At 31.7% G+C, this 18,272-nt stretch overlaps 1 protein-coding gene across 1 annotated transcript in view; it reads right to left on the reverse strand.

The window, feature by feature from the left end:
- Positions 1–691: 691 nt before the first annotated feature.
- The window catches only part of LOC148311986 (inactive hydroxysteroid dehydrogenase-like protein 1), a 39,975-nt gene continuing 22,394 nt past the window's right edge, over positions 692–18,272 (reverse strand). The window contains exons 2-6 of the mRNA XM_088278023.1: positions 13,986–14,108; positions 8,621–8,731; positions 6,601–6,821; positions 4,084–4,311; positions 692–1,306 (exon numbers count right to left, since the gene is read on the reverse strand). Of these exons, the coding sequence (XP_088134149.1) occupies positions 1,202–1,306; positions 4,084–4,311; positions 6,601–6,821; positions 8,621–8,731; positions 13,986–14,108 (788 nt within the window). The 3' untranslated portion in view covers positions 692–1,201. The remainder of the gene's footprint in view (positions 1,307–4,083; positions 4,312–6,600; positions 6,822–8,620; positions 8,732–13,985; positions 14,109–18,272) is intronic.

An 18,272-nucleotide genomic window follows, 5' to 3' on the forward strand; every position in this document is an offset into this window, starting at 1 on the left:
CTTATTTATGTGTGTGTGTATATATTTAAATAAATAACTTTATTTTTCGTTATGTCTGCTATTTACTTTAATCTCTATCATAATCGCCTTATGTAAAATTCGAATATTGGTACCAATATTAAATATTTTATTTAAGTAAACTTAATCCAAAAAAACCTACTAAGAATTATTTTTTGTAAAAAAAATATGCATAATACATAGATAATACGAATATAATACCTACTCGTTTGTAAGATTTTGCATAATCAAATTGATGGAAAAACAATATTGGTTTCTCACAAAGTATTTTTAGCATAAATAATGAATTCAATGGTGCCAGATTTATCTACATAGCTTTAATGAGTACCAAAGTACATAAAGTACGTACAAAACACAGCTTTAAATATAAAATAATAACGAAAAATAACAATGAAAATAAATCAATTGGGAAACTACAGGGGAAAACTTTCAGAGGAACCTAACGAGTCTTTATCGTTAGCGGATTGTTGTATTGATTGTTAAACTAGTTAGCCTTAATTTTCCGAGCCACAATCTGGATAGAATTTTTGGAAAATCACTTGTCATATGGATTACAAACTCGCTCTTTGAGCAGGTGTATAAAAATCCAACCGTAAGGTGAGCCTTTGCCGCATACGCAAGGAACATTCCTGACCATTACATAGCATAAGCAAATAAAATAAAAACATCTGAATTATACAGCTATCGTATGCTGCTCATTTCTAAAGCATAAACTTTATATTTTTTATGTATTAAAAAGAGAAATATAGGCGTTTTTATAATATTATATATTATATCCACACAAATATTTCAATATCATACTTTTTATGAGCATAAGCGGTTCATTATTTTTTTAAAGTATAAAATTGTGGTAGATTGGATTCAAATCCAGAAAATCTGACTCTGATTTTGCGACACTTCTCTTAAAAATCCTTAATTTTAAATATTTCGTCGGACATTCTTTACATTTTTTCCACAAGTTTTAATACTAGGCTAATGATGAAAAACGAAATGCTTCTGGTAAATGGTACAATAGCAATATGAAACATATTCCCTAACATATAATGTTGTATTAAATAGAGCTTCAGACTACAAAAGCGTTTAAATACCTAATGGGCGTAATAGTTACATATCTTGCATGGCAGGTTTATCAATACGTCACTATCTACTTAGTTAAGTATTCAAAAAAATATTAAAGCCACACTTATTTGCACTTCACTTTACTGAAGTACTCTTCTCGGAAGCTCTCGTTCATATTTCCTCCAATCAGAATCCTCACCCAAACTGGAGGAAGAGCGATGAAAAAGTACTGAAAAAAGAAAAAAAAGCGTAATTATTTTTGATAAATTCAATTAACAATTTGATAGTCACTGATCAAATAAAATGTATGTTGAAAAAACTATATACATAATTACTATTTTATTATATTAAATGAAGTACCACCAAGAAATGTAAATACAAAACTTATTTCTAATATTAGAATATATTATTTTACATAGATCAAATTTAACTTCTTATAAGCAATAGATTTTCATATTTATTCTCTGAAATAATATTTCAGAAGTGTTCTTTACAATACGTGACGTCATAACCTGAAATTTATGTTTCCGAATTCCACAGTGGACTGAAAACTGATATATTTATATACCTAGTTAAAAACATTTGTGTATACATACTTAATTTCTATTTTCATAGCATTCTTCAGTTGTATTTTAGAAAGAGTGAGATAATTTTGGAGGCATATTATGAATGACATTTTCTTTTAAATTACGACTAATAAAAACGTATTAATACGTATTGCAATAAACTTATGAACCTTTTGCAACCACTATCCGAACTCAAATAGTGCATAGAGTATCGCGTCGGTTCATACGATATCTACTAGATCATTAATCATTCGAATGTAAGGTAATCAATCAGACCCATGATTGACAACCATACTACTCAAATTTTTGGAACTCCTGCATATACCATAATTTTTTTTTTATGTGAAAAATTAATCTTATGATACTATACATGTGAGTTCACTAGACCCAACGTTGGATCGGAAAGCATATATTTAGCACAGACTCATTTTTTTGGATGTATGCAAGATCCTAAGCTGATTTTTTTACAAACCGACTTTTGCGTTTCGACAATATTTCTTCCTTTTTGGAATTAGACAAGATTCTGCTTGTGAATGTGATGGCACGTTATTACAGGATGTCCCGCAATTGGTGTGGGTATGTCCAATTTTTGAAAGGGAGAGATTTAAATTGGAAACCGAATGTGCAAAGGGAGTATTCAGTTGACAAAAATTGATGAGGCAATGGGACATAAGGATTTATCGGATTTGATCATTCATATGGAAAATGTGACAAGACGAATATGACAAATAAATGAACTATGTGACGGATCTTGATTGATGTAAGATACTGAATCCATTGTGTCTATTGTATTGTTGTATCTTTTGTTTTTTCAGGAGTCAACTTTATTTTGAACTATACCTATCCACTTTAATTTTAAAAGATATAAACTAAATATGCTATAAATCCTTGTACATCATTATGTAGGCATTACGTTAGAAAATTTTATAAGGCAACTAACAAATATATAAAAATAAAATAAAAAATCAAAATGGAAAGAAATATTAAAGGAATTTCTAACGACAATTGTTATTTTTGCAATGATTCTTACTACGCAATAAATATTTACCCAATAATAATGCAAAACCACCCCGCGTGTTAAAATACGAGGAGTACGTATTAAGTACGTAGATACATCTTGCTTGTGAACCAGCAAGATGTATGTACGTACTATAATGTCTTATATTGAGAGCTTTTCCTCAAAATAAACATTTTATTAGAATTTTTGTGTGTCTTTAATCATCGCCTGCATTTATTTTATCTATTCTTTTGAAGTAAGTCGCTAGATTAGAAATATCATTGCCAAGTAAATTAGCACCACGGCGCCTGTGCGCGTCGGCGAGGCGGCGTCACAGCGCGCGGCGCGCGGCGTCACGTCGGCATTCAGCGCCGCACATGAAGAACGACTCCTCCTCCGCATTTTTCCGCTACACTAAGCAGGTTAACGGCATGATAATCTCTGGTATTGAACAATTTTTGTAACTCCAAAAATATTTTGCGTTGTTTTTTTTTATTTGTGTATAATATATTGTAGGCCCAATATACGATAAATCGCAACTTAATTTTCTTAAAACCCAGGTAAAATTTAACGTATTTTTCTTGCTGTTGCTTAAAACACAGTTTTTGTAATAAAAAATAGAAAATAAAGGCGTTATTGAAAGTAAAGGGAGTTTTAAAAAATTATTAAAATATTTTTTCATTACATTTCTTTAATGCTAAGAAAATACTAAAAAGGGGCTTTAAAATACTAAAACTACTAAAAAATATATTAAATTATCCAATAAATTTTGATAATAATTTCAAAGTAATTTACATCTAATTACCATTCAAATATATGGTACATATTATGTAAAGTAGCGTTGGCATTATTTTTCGACACCCATCGCGACGTTTTTGAAAAAAGAAAAGATCATCAGGTCCCTAAAAAATATTTGTGTGCATGAATTAATTTTTTATATTTCATTTTCGAGATTTGTGGACGGAGAAGGAAAATCGGCGCAAATTTATTGGTTTCAAGGTTTTACAGGATTAGTAAAACTTCTTAAATTCTCCTTCGGAAAAATTCACACTCTTCAGTTATGAGGAATGAGGTAAAAAAATATTTTTTCCTCAGTAAAACCCACTAATAACCACGGATATTTCTATATTATTGAAATTTTTCCTTATTAGAACAATGTAAAGGTTAAATTACTTTAAAGCAGTATGGTATAACTGTATGGTACAAGAGTATGATATAAAATTAAATACGAAGGATCAAAATGGAGGGAAAAGGATTGAATAAAAGAGTAGTTATAGGATTCGTTCTTCGTAACAAGATCATATGAAAAATATGGATTTGTATACCTCAAAAAATAAAATGAACATATTGTTACACGACTGCATTACAATACCCAAATATTTGAAAATTCACCCTTAAGAGACGGTAGCCAATCGGTATTCATGAATGTGAATAGGCAGTTACCTGAATGCCGTGCGCCCAGTAGCCCGTGGTGCAGTCGGTCCTGCCGAGGGTGGCCACCGCGTGCCGGGAGTAGGTCTCCGCGTCGGGCACGAACAGGTTGGAGGACATGAGTCGCTCGGAGAAGGCGTTCATCTTGGTGGACACGAACAGCGGAGAGAGGTGCTGCACCGTGATGCCGAACTTGCTGTACTCGTGCCGGATGGCGGCCGTGAACGACTTAATGTAAGTCTGCGAAAATAACGTCAAAAATATACTAACACAATATTTCAAATAAATCCAAATATTTATGATATTATCATCAATTGATTTGACAGTAATTTGACTTTAAATTCATAAAAAAACCTTATCCACACCCCAATGGTGCATAGGGCAAAGCTTCATATAAACGCAGTGTTATCTTGATCATTAACACATGAAGGAAAGGTGATCAGCCTTCCGCTTCAGGTACCAGTCCAGGGTAATATTGAATTAATATCAGAGTGAAAAATCACTTATATTTATTTAACCCCCCGCTGGGAATCGAACCCGGGACATCCAGAACGGTAGCCGAGCATGCTGACCAATACACTACGGAGGCGGACAAAACCTTGACAACCACACTACTCAAATTTTTGGAACTCTTACATAAATCACATGACACAGTACATGTGGATTCACTGGATCCATCTATGGATGATTTGGGAAAGATTTTGTTTAACAGACACCGTTTTGGATGTACCATACGCAAGATCCAAACCCCGATTTTTTCAAAGGGTCTCTGCTAAATAAAATCTTTCCAAATCCAACCATAGATTACTCGCATTTTCACTGCTTCATAAGCATTAAATTAAACATATTACAAATGTGTGCTTTATTTTTTATTCAACCGGTTCTACCAAAATAAACACGTGGCCAGGTGAAGCTGATATAAAATAAAAATATAAAAACATTCCTTAAACTTGATCACTCTTATAGCATTGATTTGATCACTCTTATAGCATTGTTTACTAAAGACATTTCTGTAACCTTGGCGTTTAACCTTTATTGTATTACATTTTAGAAAATCTATGACGCTTAAGTAGATAATAACACATTTCTTCAACCGCATCGTAAAAACGACTTGAATTAATTATATAACATGTTTTATTCTACTCACAGCCAATGTGCAAAGGTGTGCCAAAAATAATTGCTAAATTATTTATTTGTTTTTTACTACGCACTAATAATATAAGAGAATTTTCAAACGTATTAAAATATACATATATAAATATATAAGACTCTTATTGTATGCTTGTTTAACATATTAAATAATGCTTTTTTTATAGGAATAACAAAAAATTAGCTATAAGAAGGATTTGCTATATTCATATGCATATTATGTAAATGAGTTGTGGTCCGGTAGTTAGTATCGTGGATTCTAAATTAGAATTTCAGGAATCGAACGCACTCTTCCACAATTTAATTCATATTTTTAATAATTACTTAGGCTAATATAAAAAGCATTAAATTAATATACTTGTATGTACATATAAAAGGACAAATATTTCTCTTTAAAAATGACATTAAATTTTAGTCCCATAAAAGAAGAATTTCCTATTTCATTTTGTAGTAAACACCGTTACCCCATAAGGATGATTCTTAAGTAAAGTATAATGAATATGTTAGCAATAGAAGGTCGCCTCACACCAATGTAAAATTATTTTGTTTCTCATTATCCATAATACAAATAATAAAAATGTTCGTTTGTTCAAAATTTTAAATCTCGTCTAGTAATTTGTCGATTGCTTTGAAGTTTTCACAAAATGTTGCATTCAAATAATTTATTATTTTTATACATCTATGTATTTTACAATTGGTGTTTTTATCTGTGAAAGGGACTTTTTTTACCGTAATGGCCGCGCCATCTGTTAAACGTAACAGAAACTCACGCAATACCATGGTGGACAGACTGCTTCTTGCCAGTTGCTGTCACTTAGCATTTTCAAAATTTTCGATTCCTTTGTTGTTTCAAAGATTTTTCATATTTTCATTGTTATACAAGTATTGTGAAATTATGCATATTAGAAATGTATGCTTCCTATTTTCTTTCTTTTCATTTAATCTGATTGAGCCACAGTGACGCGTGGCCGGGTAAAGCAAGTAATTGCATATAATATATTTGGAAAGGAATGTATCTGTTTTAATATAAAAAAATGCAACGATAAAGTCTTTGTAATATATGCAAAACATATATATAAATATATATATATATATATATATATATATATATATATATATATATATATATATATATATATATATATATATATATATATATATATATATATATATATATATATATATATATATATATATATATATATATATATATATATATATATATATATATATATATATATATATATATATATATATATATATAAATATTTTAAAATATAATTTTTTCCATTTTTTCCTCTTTACGCATTGAAGTACAATATATCTGTATGTCGTTATTTAAAACGATAAATAAAATATAATATAGTTGGTTCATGATACCTTTGTGGCACCATAGACAGTCATCAATGGCAACGGTTGTAGCTCGGCTCCAGAAGAAACATTGACTATGGCACCTTTCCCTCTCGCCTTCATCTGTGGTAGCACCATCTTCGTCATCATAGTGACTGCTCCAACATTGATATTGATAATGTCCCACAGCTCCTTGTCCGGGACTTCATTCAGGTACATGGGGTAGGCGTACTGCTTGCCAACATTATTCACTGAAAATAATCTAATTCCTTAATTTCCATATATTATATAATACATACATATGCACATATGCAGGGATTCGATTTAAAAAACTATCGTTTATTTTAATTCCAACAACCAACTTTGTAATGTCGATATTAAATACGGTGTAAGCCAAGTTTTTCATATTATTTATTGACATCTCAACATAGATGAAGAAAAATATGGATTTACGGGGCTTACGAACGTCATAGGCTGGTTTCAGTGATCACTTTACACACGTGTAACATTCACCAATTCTACCCATTATTGACAACCACACTTTTCAAATTCTTGGAAGTTCTATATTTTATATATATGGTTCAATTTCGGAACATAGTGCTTGAAACGAATTACGCTAGAGAATTACGTGAGATGAATTCTTCATGTTGAGATGTCAAAAAAGAATATGAAAAATAACTACTGTAATTGGAGATAATCCATATTTGTGAACAAGAATTCGAGCACACTCAAAATGTTGTAAGCCGAGTTTGTTGACAGATCAGCCACTGTCAATAAATTTTAGCTTATAATAAGATGTGCATAAGTATTGTTATACGTAGAAATTAGATATATGAATATAAGTGTTCGATACATACGATAGTCCGAAGCAAAATTCAATGTATATCTTCTCTGCCCAAGAAATAAAAACATTGTGCCAGTATATTCGTAATAACTTTAAAATATTTGAGTTTATTGATGTAAACACGACTAGTTTCGAAAACTATGGATGTTCTCATCAAAAGGTAAAAACACAAACTCTCACTATGAAAATAATCTCGTATTTATTAATGTTATTATCAAACAAACCAAAAAATATTTTTTTAATGCGTATAAAAGTGTCCATTTTCACAAGCTAATGAGAACGACTGTATTTCCCAAAAACTAATAATCTTTATTTAATGATGTTTAAATATTTTAATTTTATACTATTTCTGTGAGCCTAAGCGGCTCATTATTAGAAATAGGTATCAAATTGTGGTAGAGTGGGTTCGAACCTAGGAACTCTGATTTAAGAGTCCACGACACTAACCACGGGACCACAACCCGACACAACTTAATAAACTTAAAAGTGGCATTATACGAGTGTTTTATTATTATATTTATATATTACTACCAAGGCACTTTTATTTTGAGTTGTTTACAAAAAAAAATTATATTCGACATTGTCATTAATTTACAACAAAAACACATTGATTATCCCAATGGACTGTATTTTTACACGCAAATATAAAGAAATACATAAATTTTGTTTATGGTGTTCACTTATATGCACGATTATCTAAAAATATTTTTTATTATTGCCAAAATTATGCATTTAAATACGATGCGCTATAGTCAATCCTCGAATTTGAAAATATGAGGGGAAAAAAAGGTGAATCGAATATATGTAAGAGGAAAATATAGATATTTTTGTAGGACGTTTGAAAACTGCGCAGAATTTGCAAAATTTATTTTATTCCTTTACGAAATAAAAGTCACCTACACAAAGTCAAACGATCAATATTACAAAAAAATGCTTTTTTGGTCTTTAATCTTCAGGCTTCTAGTTGTATCATAATTTGCGTATGAATTATGTACAGAATATTAGAATATAAAAAACATTTATTTAAATAAAAAATTTAAAATACTTAGAATTCTTTTTAACTTTGCCATGATAGCTAAATAAGGGTGTCTTTTTAAAACGCGTAATCTACCCAGATCTACCTAAATCTTATTTTTATTTATTTTTTAAATATTATTGTTTGCACGCCACTGCATACCATAGATTTCAAATAAAACTATTACGTACCTAAAATTCCAATTTGAGTGTCTTGCAACAGTTCTTCAATATTTTTGTACACTGATTCTCCTTCACTGAAGTCAGCCTGGATTATCTTTGTTTTCACAGAATGATCCTTTTCTGAAAAAAACAATAGATATTGCTTGTTTGTAGTTGATTCCACGAAATTAGTTAAAAAAGGTTTGTATATATTTTTTATGGACTATGATTCTTTCATTGACGTATTTAATAAAATAAATACATTTCTTATTCCTGAGTGCAATGTATCATTCTACAGAAGGTCGGGTAAACTGTACCAACGAGTATTTCCGAATACAATTTCCGGCTTCAAACCGGTTTGGTTCCACTTCCGTAAAGTACATACACACCATACACCCATCAGTCATATTGCCCTTTTTCAGAATCAACTTTCCATTCACTTAACTCTCATAAAAAATAAGGACATGATTTCAATTTTATTATATCGCTCACTCCTTTCAAGAACGTCATAAATCAAAAATCGACAATTTTCAGTTGTGCATGTTTTCGGAATGCCCAGAAAATGTACTATATCCCAGCAAAAGCGGCATATTTTTAACTTAATATTTACAGGGCATAAAGTGTTGTTTATGCATTTTGAAGAAAAGGTATTGTTTAATTATTTTTTGAAATATACTAAATATTTTTCAAATGGAGAAAGAACCTTCAGGTTTCACCTAAAAAGATCTGTTGCACAGTAAAAAGTTCAATAAGTGGCTTGATATTTATTTTTAATACATTGTATTATATTTTTAAACTTTAAAAACGTTCTCCTGAAAAATCAAGTTTTTTGATTTATGACGTTCTTGAAAGGAGTGAGCGATATGTGTTGTCACAATTGTATACTTTTGAACATTTTATGGCCATTTTTATTCTGTCAAATAAAATGTTCTGACAATGGCGCCTACAAACGTACCGAAAACAATGACCAACAAAACAACTTATGTTTGCATCCTACTTAACAACCTACGTGCATATTTAAAACATAACATCCTAAATACAAAATAATAAGTGAAAAAATATGAAATGTTGGTTAGTCTTTTTTACGGTGTGGAATTATTGAATGGGATAGTACGAGTGACGCTATATTAAATGTGTTAATGTTACATAAAAATCAGTAATGAAAATAAGACAGACTTCAACTGAGCAAATATTCAACAGCTTGCATCTCATGACAGTCAAACAACTACATACATAAAAACATTATTTACATATGCATTGAAAAATTACTAATACAAATTACAGGAGACACAAAATACTAATTATGCACGAAAACATTAATAGAACCACAGGATCAAGAAAAGGGCAGAAACGGATCAAACAAAATCAAACATCTACCACGTTTAGTGAAAGGAACTTTTTAAGGAGAGTATTTTGCTGTTAAGCTTAAGTTATCCTACTCCCACTATGAATTTTTTTATTTTCTGTAAAATTATTAAATAGTGGATCCATTTATAAAAGCGATATAATTTATTGTATAATGGACGTGCGTGGAAATGAATAGATCGGAAAAATCCAGACAGAACGCATTATTGTAAATACAAAATGGTAAACTTCATTATGATGAAAACCGTATGAGTAAATATACATTTTTTTAAGTGATGACTTTATTTTTTTTTAATAACAATAAATATAATAAAATATCATCATTTTACGCCATCATATTAATCTTATTGCACATAATACAGAAGCTTAAACGGAAATGATTTTTTTATTATTTAATGCTTGGTTAATCGTCTAATGCCCAGTGTTCACATCAATATACCGTCTTTCGTAATATCTGTAAAGTAAGTGATAAATGCTTAAATTATTATGGGTAAATATCAAATAGGTATAGTTAGTATCTAGCTATCCTTGGTTCTTTTTCGTACTTTCACATAAATTTAATACTCAGTAACCTCTAGAATTATGCATTTTACCGTTTACATTCTTGCGTAATATTCGTATACAAGATGCCATCAAGTAACTAAAAATTCCTCAAATAACTATTACATACATTTGAGACTATATTTGTCTAGCTCTACTCATTAATGTAGGTATATATAATCTCCCCTGCAATACAGCCAGCTCTTAATCAAATAATAATAAAATTTCGTTTTTAAATGCGTAAATATTTTTTTTTATCAAAAAACGCTTCATATATTGGTGTGTTCATTTAAGGATATGGAATAGGATATAAAATTTACATTTTTCGCCGGTAAATTTAAACCGGTAGCGTCCTCTTAATATCAAATCGACAAAGTGACATAATATGAAGGAACGCAAATGATATGCCATGAGCAAATGCTGAATATGTACTTATTACACATATCTTAACTCCTGACAGTACGGATCAACAAATGGTTTTAAAATGTCGTTAAAAATTAATGTACAAAAGTAATTTTATTGTTATCTATGTATACTACATAGTTAATTCATTTCGGTCCATTGTAATATACCATCAGAAAAAATAGCTTTCACACATCAATATACCTACTACCTACATATTAGATAATTGACATTCGAACCCTTATCCGCATCCTAATGGTGCATAGGGCACTGCATCATATAAACGCAGTGTTATCTTGATCGTTAACACACGAAGGAAAGGAAAGGTGATCAGCCCTCCACTTCAGGTAATATTCAATAAAAATTAAAGTGAAAAAATCACTTATATTTATTAGACCCCCCTCTGGGAATCGAACCCGAGACCCCCAGAACGTTAGCCGAGCGTGCTGACCATTACACTACGGAGACGGACAAGTAATATAATTGACATACATTATAAATATTTTTATAACGTACGTAATTTAAATTTAAGGTGAGTTCAAGAGATAAATATGAAGGACATTACTGCTATATAGAAAAGGAAATAGAGGAGGAAAAGGAGAATAGCAATAGCATTTTTTTAAAAGATGAGAGGACGAGTAATATGTCGTGTAGAAAATGCGATTTAGTTGGCTAGGCCATGTACTTTGCATGCCTCCCGAGAGCCGCTATAACCTTTGACTCTTTCAAAGGGTTCATCACGTTCTCACGGCCCATGACGTCCAATGCAGTTCTCGTCGGAACTTCGGAACGCGGACCTGACTTGGGAGGATGAAAGGGAGCTGGCAGCCGATAGAAGAGCCAGGAGGCAGTTTGTGGACTCCATATAGATCCACATAGGGAGAGGATAAGAATAAGTAAGTTATATCATGAGTCATGCAAGTATGGACCACATGCAGATATCATATGATCTACATATTGCTCACTCCTTTCAACAACGTCATATATCAAAAAACTTGATTTTTCATGATTTTTCATTGAAGGATGAAAGCAGAGTGAATGCTGTTGAAATGCGCTCCCTCAGACGAATGTGTGGAAAATCATTGTATGACAGAATTAAAAACGACGATATAAGAAAGGAATGTAAGGCTGAACGAGGAATAATTGAAAAGATTAGAAAGAGCTCTTTGCAATGGTATGGACATGTGGAGCGAATGGATAGCGAGAGAATGACTAAGAAAATATATGTGGCGAATGTGAGAGGGAAAACAGAACGTGGACGACCGAAAAAGACTTGGCACGATCAGATCAATCAGAACCTAAAATCTGGCGATGTCAAAAGTCTGCGCAATCGGAGGGCATGTATGACTAGATGTATGGATGTGAAGGAGGCTAGGAGTGTATGTCAGGACAGAAGAGTGTGGCGTTCCATCCTCTCTGCCTACCCCTGCGGGGAAACGGCGTGATGGTAGTAGTAGTATAGGGTCCGCCATCTAAAGTTTTTTTTTTCAACTAGTGCTTATTTCGTGAATGGTAACACTTAGCTCATGTCTGATTTGACAGATAATTAGTTTTATCCTTCCGCTGAGCGAATATGGTTGTGTATACGCTTGAACAACGCTGGGAAATATTGCGACATTACTTTGAAAATCATGGTAATGTTGCAGAATGTGTGCGAAAATTGCGTACGGTTTATGGAAGAAGAGAAGCACCGTCAGCTCCGTATGTTCGTTATCTTGTGAAAAAAGTGAAAGAAACTGGCATCCTCATCGATAAACCAAAGCGTGAAAAGCCAAAAACAGTGCGTACACCCGAGAATATCGATGTTGTGGCAGAAAGTGTGCGTGAAGCGCCATCAACATCAATTCACCGTCGTTCTCAACAATTGAACATTTCGGAGACATCATTGAGACGAATTTTGCATAAAGACCTTGGTATGACGCCATACAAAGTCCAATTGGTTCAGGAGTTGAAGCCAACTGACCATCCAATGCGTTTTCGCTTCGCTGAGTGGGCCTGCGATCGACTTACAGAAGATGCCGATTTTGCCAAAAAAATCATCTTTTCGGATGAAGCTCATTTTGATCTTGGCGGGTATGTAAACAAGCAAAATTGTCGTATTTGGGGCACAGAAAACCCGCACGCATACATTGAAAAGCCGGTACACCCAAAACGAGTCACTGTTTGGTGCGGATTTTGGTCCAGAGGCATAATTGGGCCATTTTTCTTTGAAAATGAGCAAGGAGTGGCCGTTACAGTCAATGGCGATCGTTATCGGGCCATGTTGAACGGATTTTTGTTCACAAAAATTGAAGAGGAGGATATTGGCAACATTTGGTTTCAACAGGACGGCGCTACGTGCCACACAGCCGAAGCTACACTCGATGTTTTGCGCCCTGTTTTTGAAAAAAAAAAGTTATTTGGCGGACCCTTTAGTAGTAGTAGTAGTTTTTAAAGCTTAATAAAATATATAAAAAAAAAATTTCAAGCCACTTATTGAACATTTAACTGTGCAACAGATCTTTTTAGGTAAAATCTGAATGTTTTTTCTCCATTTGAAAAATATTTATTATTTAAAAAAAAAATATTAAACAATACCTTTTCTTCACAATGCAAAAAAAAACACTTTTTGCCCTGTAGCGGGTGAATATTATGGTAAGTTGAATATATGCATCTTTTGCTGGGATATGGTACATTTTCTGGGCATTCCGAAAACATGCAGAACTGAAAATTGACGATTTTTGATTTATGACTTTCTTGAAAAGAGTGAGCGATATATCAAACCTCTGGAATCTAAAAATGAGTAGCTCTTTTATGTTTTTATTTTATTTGGGAATTTAACAGAACGGTTACATCAAGCCATTCACATAAACGAGTATTATAAATTAAGTATCTACTTTTACTATTCCAATTACAAAATTCTACATTTGTAAATTTGGGAAAATACCTGGAAGAGAGACGGGAGGGAGGAAAGGAGGAAAAGGGAAGGATCAAAGCTCAAGTCAAAGTCAATTTGTTATTTAATGACTTCATGGATAAAAAAAGTTGGTAATACAGCTTAATTTCGTTTATTTATAATTATGTTTGCTGTAAAGCATAGTAAACATACCTATCTCAGAAGCAGCTTGAAGAAGCTTTTCCTTGGACCTACTGATGAGCACAATGTTCAGTCCTTGCCTCGCCAATTCCCTCGCGTAGTACTTCCCAATACCGTCTGTTGATCCGGTAACAACTGCAAAAAACATCGATTTTTATAAACGAGTTTTTTCATGTCATGATGTATCGCTCCGATACGGACAGTTTCAATTTCAGAACAGGGAAAAATATACTACTCTGACGTAACAACTCCTTCGAACACAATGATGATATGTCCAAAATTTCAACGACAAAAATATTTTACTGAAATCAGAACATATGGTAACTTGTTGAAATATTATGACATTTTTGGCAGCACGCACAAAATTTTAGAATGTCCTTAATTATATTTTTAAATTAAAGAAAAAATAAAAACTTCTTTTCTCACTCAATCCAACCATAGATGGCTGTTGTTGGTCAACTCAATGATGAAGCGTCATGAGATTGATGATATATGGTACAAATGAGTTCCAAAAAATTGAGAGGTGTGGCTGTCAATCATGGGTAGAATGGTGAATGTTACACGTGTATAGAGTGATCACTTAACCAACCTATGACAAGTTATAAGCACGGTAAATACCTAGATTTCTATATTCTTCTTCATCTATGTTGACATGTCACAATGTAAAAAATGAAGGCCTTACATACTGAATTCTTTTACTATTTTTTCGTCGTATTTTCAGTTTAATATAATAGCAAAAGTAATATTAGGAATCGTATTTTTTAAACACCTCTTAGAAAACAATAAGGTCTTATTTTTTGACATGTAGACATTGTATTCTAAGTACGCAATAAGTTATTTATGTGATATTATTGAACGTCTACTTTTTGTGAGGCATAGTGAATTACATCGAAAAAAACATGACATCAACAAATTGCTTCTACCCAAAAATAATTATGTTGAATACATGCGAGAGATAAAACGTATTTTCTCATTTAAAAAAAAACATCAAGTGACCATCTCAATTACTGAGCTTTAAAACTGTTTCAAAACAGTTTTTGCTCACGGTACTCATTTTCAATTACGCAGATTAATAATATTTTAATATATCATAACTATTACAATCGTACGAATATGTAGAGTGAAGCGGGGATAGTTGGGAACTTGTTCACTTATTCAATAATACCTCCTAAATCAGATTTACTTCATACTTAAACCGTTGAATAAATCATTTTTCTGATTTCAAACTTTTTTATCAAAAATACTACTATAGATTTGATTCAGGAAGTACTGTCATACATATGTACGTAAGGACACGGACTGTCGGGAATGTTGGGAAGCTCGGACAGCTTCCCAACATGCCCAATATCCAGTTGGACAAAAGCGTTTTGATCAAGTATATATTTTTGCATTTTAGCATCTCAACACTGATGAAGAATAATATGGAAGCCTGGGTATTTTCTGGGTATTTCTGGGTATTTACACGGTTTACGACCTGTCATAAGTCAGTGATCAATTTGTACACGTTCAACATTCACCATTCTACGCATGACTGACAACCACAACACTTTAAATTTAGAACTCATATATGATTCATACGTTGCTTCATATGCGAGCTAGCGGGAGTATCTTTGATTTATTTAACTAAAACTTACATATTTAGCAAAGATCCTTTTAAATGTATGCAAGATCCTTTTTAAATTATTCTGCATGCAGGGAGACGCCTTAAAACATGATTTAATTTTTTATGACACCAGTTATTTGTGTGACCACATGCATGTTCACAAATCAGGGTTTCTCTACTTAGGAGTAATATTTACATTTCAACATCTTCATCTAAGTTGAAATGTCAAAATGCAAAAATAATTCCTAAGCGGAGAAACCAAGATTTGTGAAAAAGGATTTTGACACACCCAAAATGTTAAAATTTCGCATTTGATCTTACTAATAAAACATTAATGATATGTTATAATTTGTGAATTTATAAACTAAAAACATGTTAACTAAATAAAACAAAATACAGGTCTATTTAAAAAAAACGTTACATTTCATTTCAAAATAATCAAATGCCCAACTAACCCCGCGCTACTACTCTCAAGAGTCTCAAACGACCTGCATAATACATTAGTACATTATAACAACTCAATTATCTTTTTAGTCGAATTGTTGCTTGAACTAGTGACCTTATGATTTCTTCAGTCACTTCCATAATGAGGTCAGCCTTCAACAAAACAAACATTTTTACTATTAATAAGCATAACACGTTGCTTAGATATTGACGTCCATGCTAATTTAATTATTTTGGAAGCATACAATGAAACACTAATAAAACCATTAACGTATAAAATTCAGAGTGGAAAAAAGAATTCAACTCGTATTTATTGCAGTAGCATTGACATAATTTCTACTTTTTTATAAAGCCTTCGATTTTATCGACTGCTTAAAAGAAAATTATATTGTACATACTTTTTGATTTATTACCCATACCATATACTGACTATTTATGTACGAAATTATTTTTCGTCACAATAGATATATACGCTCTTAGAGGTAATGACCTCCAACTAAAAAAAGTTGGCGTACTTGGCGTAGTTGGCTCCAAAAATAGTTTTAATAATAAGAAATTAAAAATGATAAGAAAATATATTATTAGAGGTAGTAAGAAGGTTTCTGTAAGTTAGACTCATTTTATTCTACTAGTTATGCCCGGCCACGACTTACTGAGACTGGTTGAATAGAAAAGAGAGAAAAGAGCATATGAAAACACGCGCGTATTTGAATGCAAAGTTATATCAAAGTTTCAATACGATCGGTGAATATTTTTAATGTTTTCCCGGGAAAAGGAACATTTCACAATACATGTGATTTTTTTAATAAAATTATAACTAAAGAAAACATGACATGGCCGAGTGATGCGATTTAAATCAACTAAAACAATTAATAGTATAATAACTTTCGATGTGTTTTTTTATTCATTCAAAGTAAGAAATCAAACGATATTTATGGTAAAAACCTATTTGTATGCAATGCATTTGGCAATTTAATTTTAAATCGTTCTTGAATTTTTTAATTTAATATAATATTCATAATTGGACGCTTGCTCTAAATAGCATAATGCTTGGCAATGGTATTTGATAGTCCATCAGCATATGAAAGGAAGGTTATTCATCAAGTATTAGGTAGGTACGTGGACGCTCGCGAACACCGGAAGTGAAAGGGATGTTTAAGTCGGAAGTTTGGAGGGCATCAAGAATTTAATCTTATCTTAAATGTATGATAAAATGATCCATTCTTTTCTCATATTTAACTTAATTTATTCCAATCAAATCAGTATTTGCCCTCTTTACTCAGTGAGCAATATAATATCAATTCAACGTATAATTTTAAAATAGATTGAACGTCGAAATTTCAAAATATTGTAAAATAATTCCATGTATATTAAGCAATGTAAAATATGGAGTGTAATTATATTTGTCTGTACAATGACAAAATTTATATGAAACTGTTAAAAAATTTATAAAATTGTACCTAATTAAAAATTTTAAATTGCAATCTTAATATATAAAATGTTTAGTGCATACTGTACGTTCGATGCATCTAATCCCAGGAACTACATTCCCAGTTGGCTATTTTGGATATACATATGTTTGTCCTGGCTGTAAGCGGTTTTCTGTAAATTTTGGGACCCCGTAAACATTTATGTACTACCATAAAGCTCGCCTTTGCGGTACAACGTCTGCTGGATCAACTAGTTATTTTTTATTTTTTATTTTTTAAATATTCGCTTATTTAAAATCTTAAATCTCCTAAAGATATCGGCGATTGCTTTGAAAATTTTGAAACAACGTTGCATCCAAATACGTTTGACCGAGATTGCAATGTTGTTTCATAGATTTGTTTTTGTATTTTCATTCTTCACAAGCACTGCGAAATGAAACATATTGGAAATTCGTGATTTGTATTACCTTTCTTTTCGCAAATATTACTTAAAATTAAATACAATTTACGTTTTTTAAAATGGTTCTTTAAAAATAAAAGCATCGAAAAAGAAAACAATTATTCTGACTGCAGTTTGAGCAGTCGAAAACCAGAAAGCTGTTTACCTTGATTTCGGTATACATGCATGAGATGTAATGACATTTTTACTACCCATTGTTTTACTTTTAAGAAAAGCGATATACTTTAGACATCTGCTTTACTTTAAAGAATTTTGTTATTACGAAAAAAATCACCGGCTTTTGGAGAAAAAATCCATCATGTAGTATTGAGTGCTCACACAAGCTACTACGAGTACAGGTGTGCAAATCTAAGTTCTTTTAC

Source organism: Brachycentrus maculatus, unplaced genomic scaffold (genome assembly GCF_059751285.1).
Source record: "Brachycentrus maculatus isolate JH-2025_06_01 unplaced genomic scaffold, ASM5975128v1 h1tg000054l, whole genome shotgun sequence".
Lineage (NCBI taxonomy): Eukaryota > Metazoa > Arthropoda > Insecta > Trichoptera > Brachycentridae > Brachycentrus > Brachycentrus maculatus.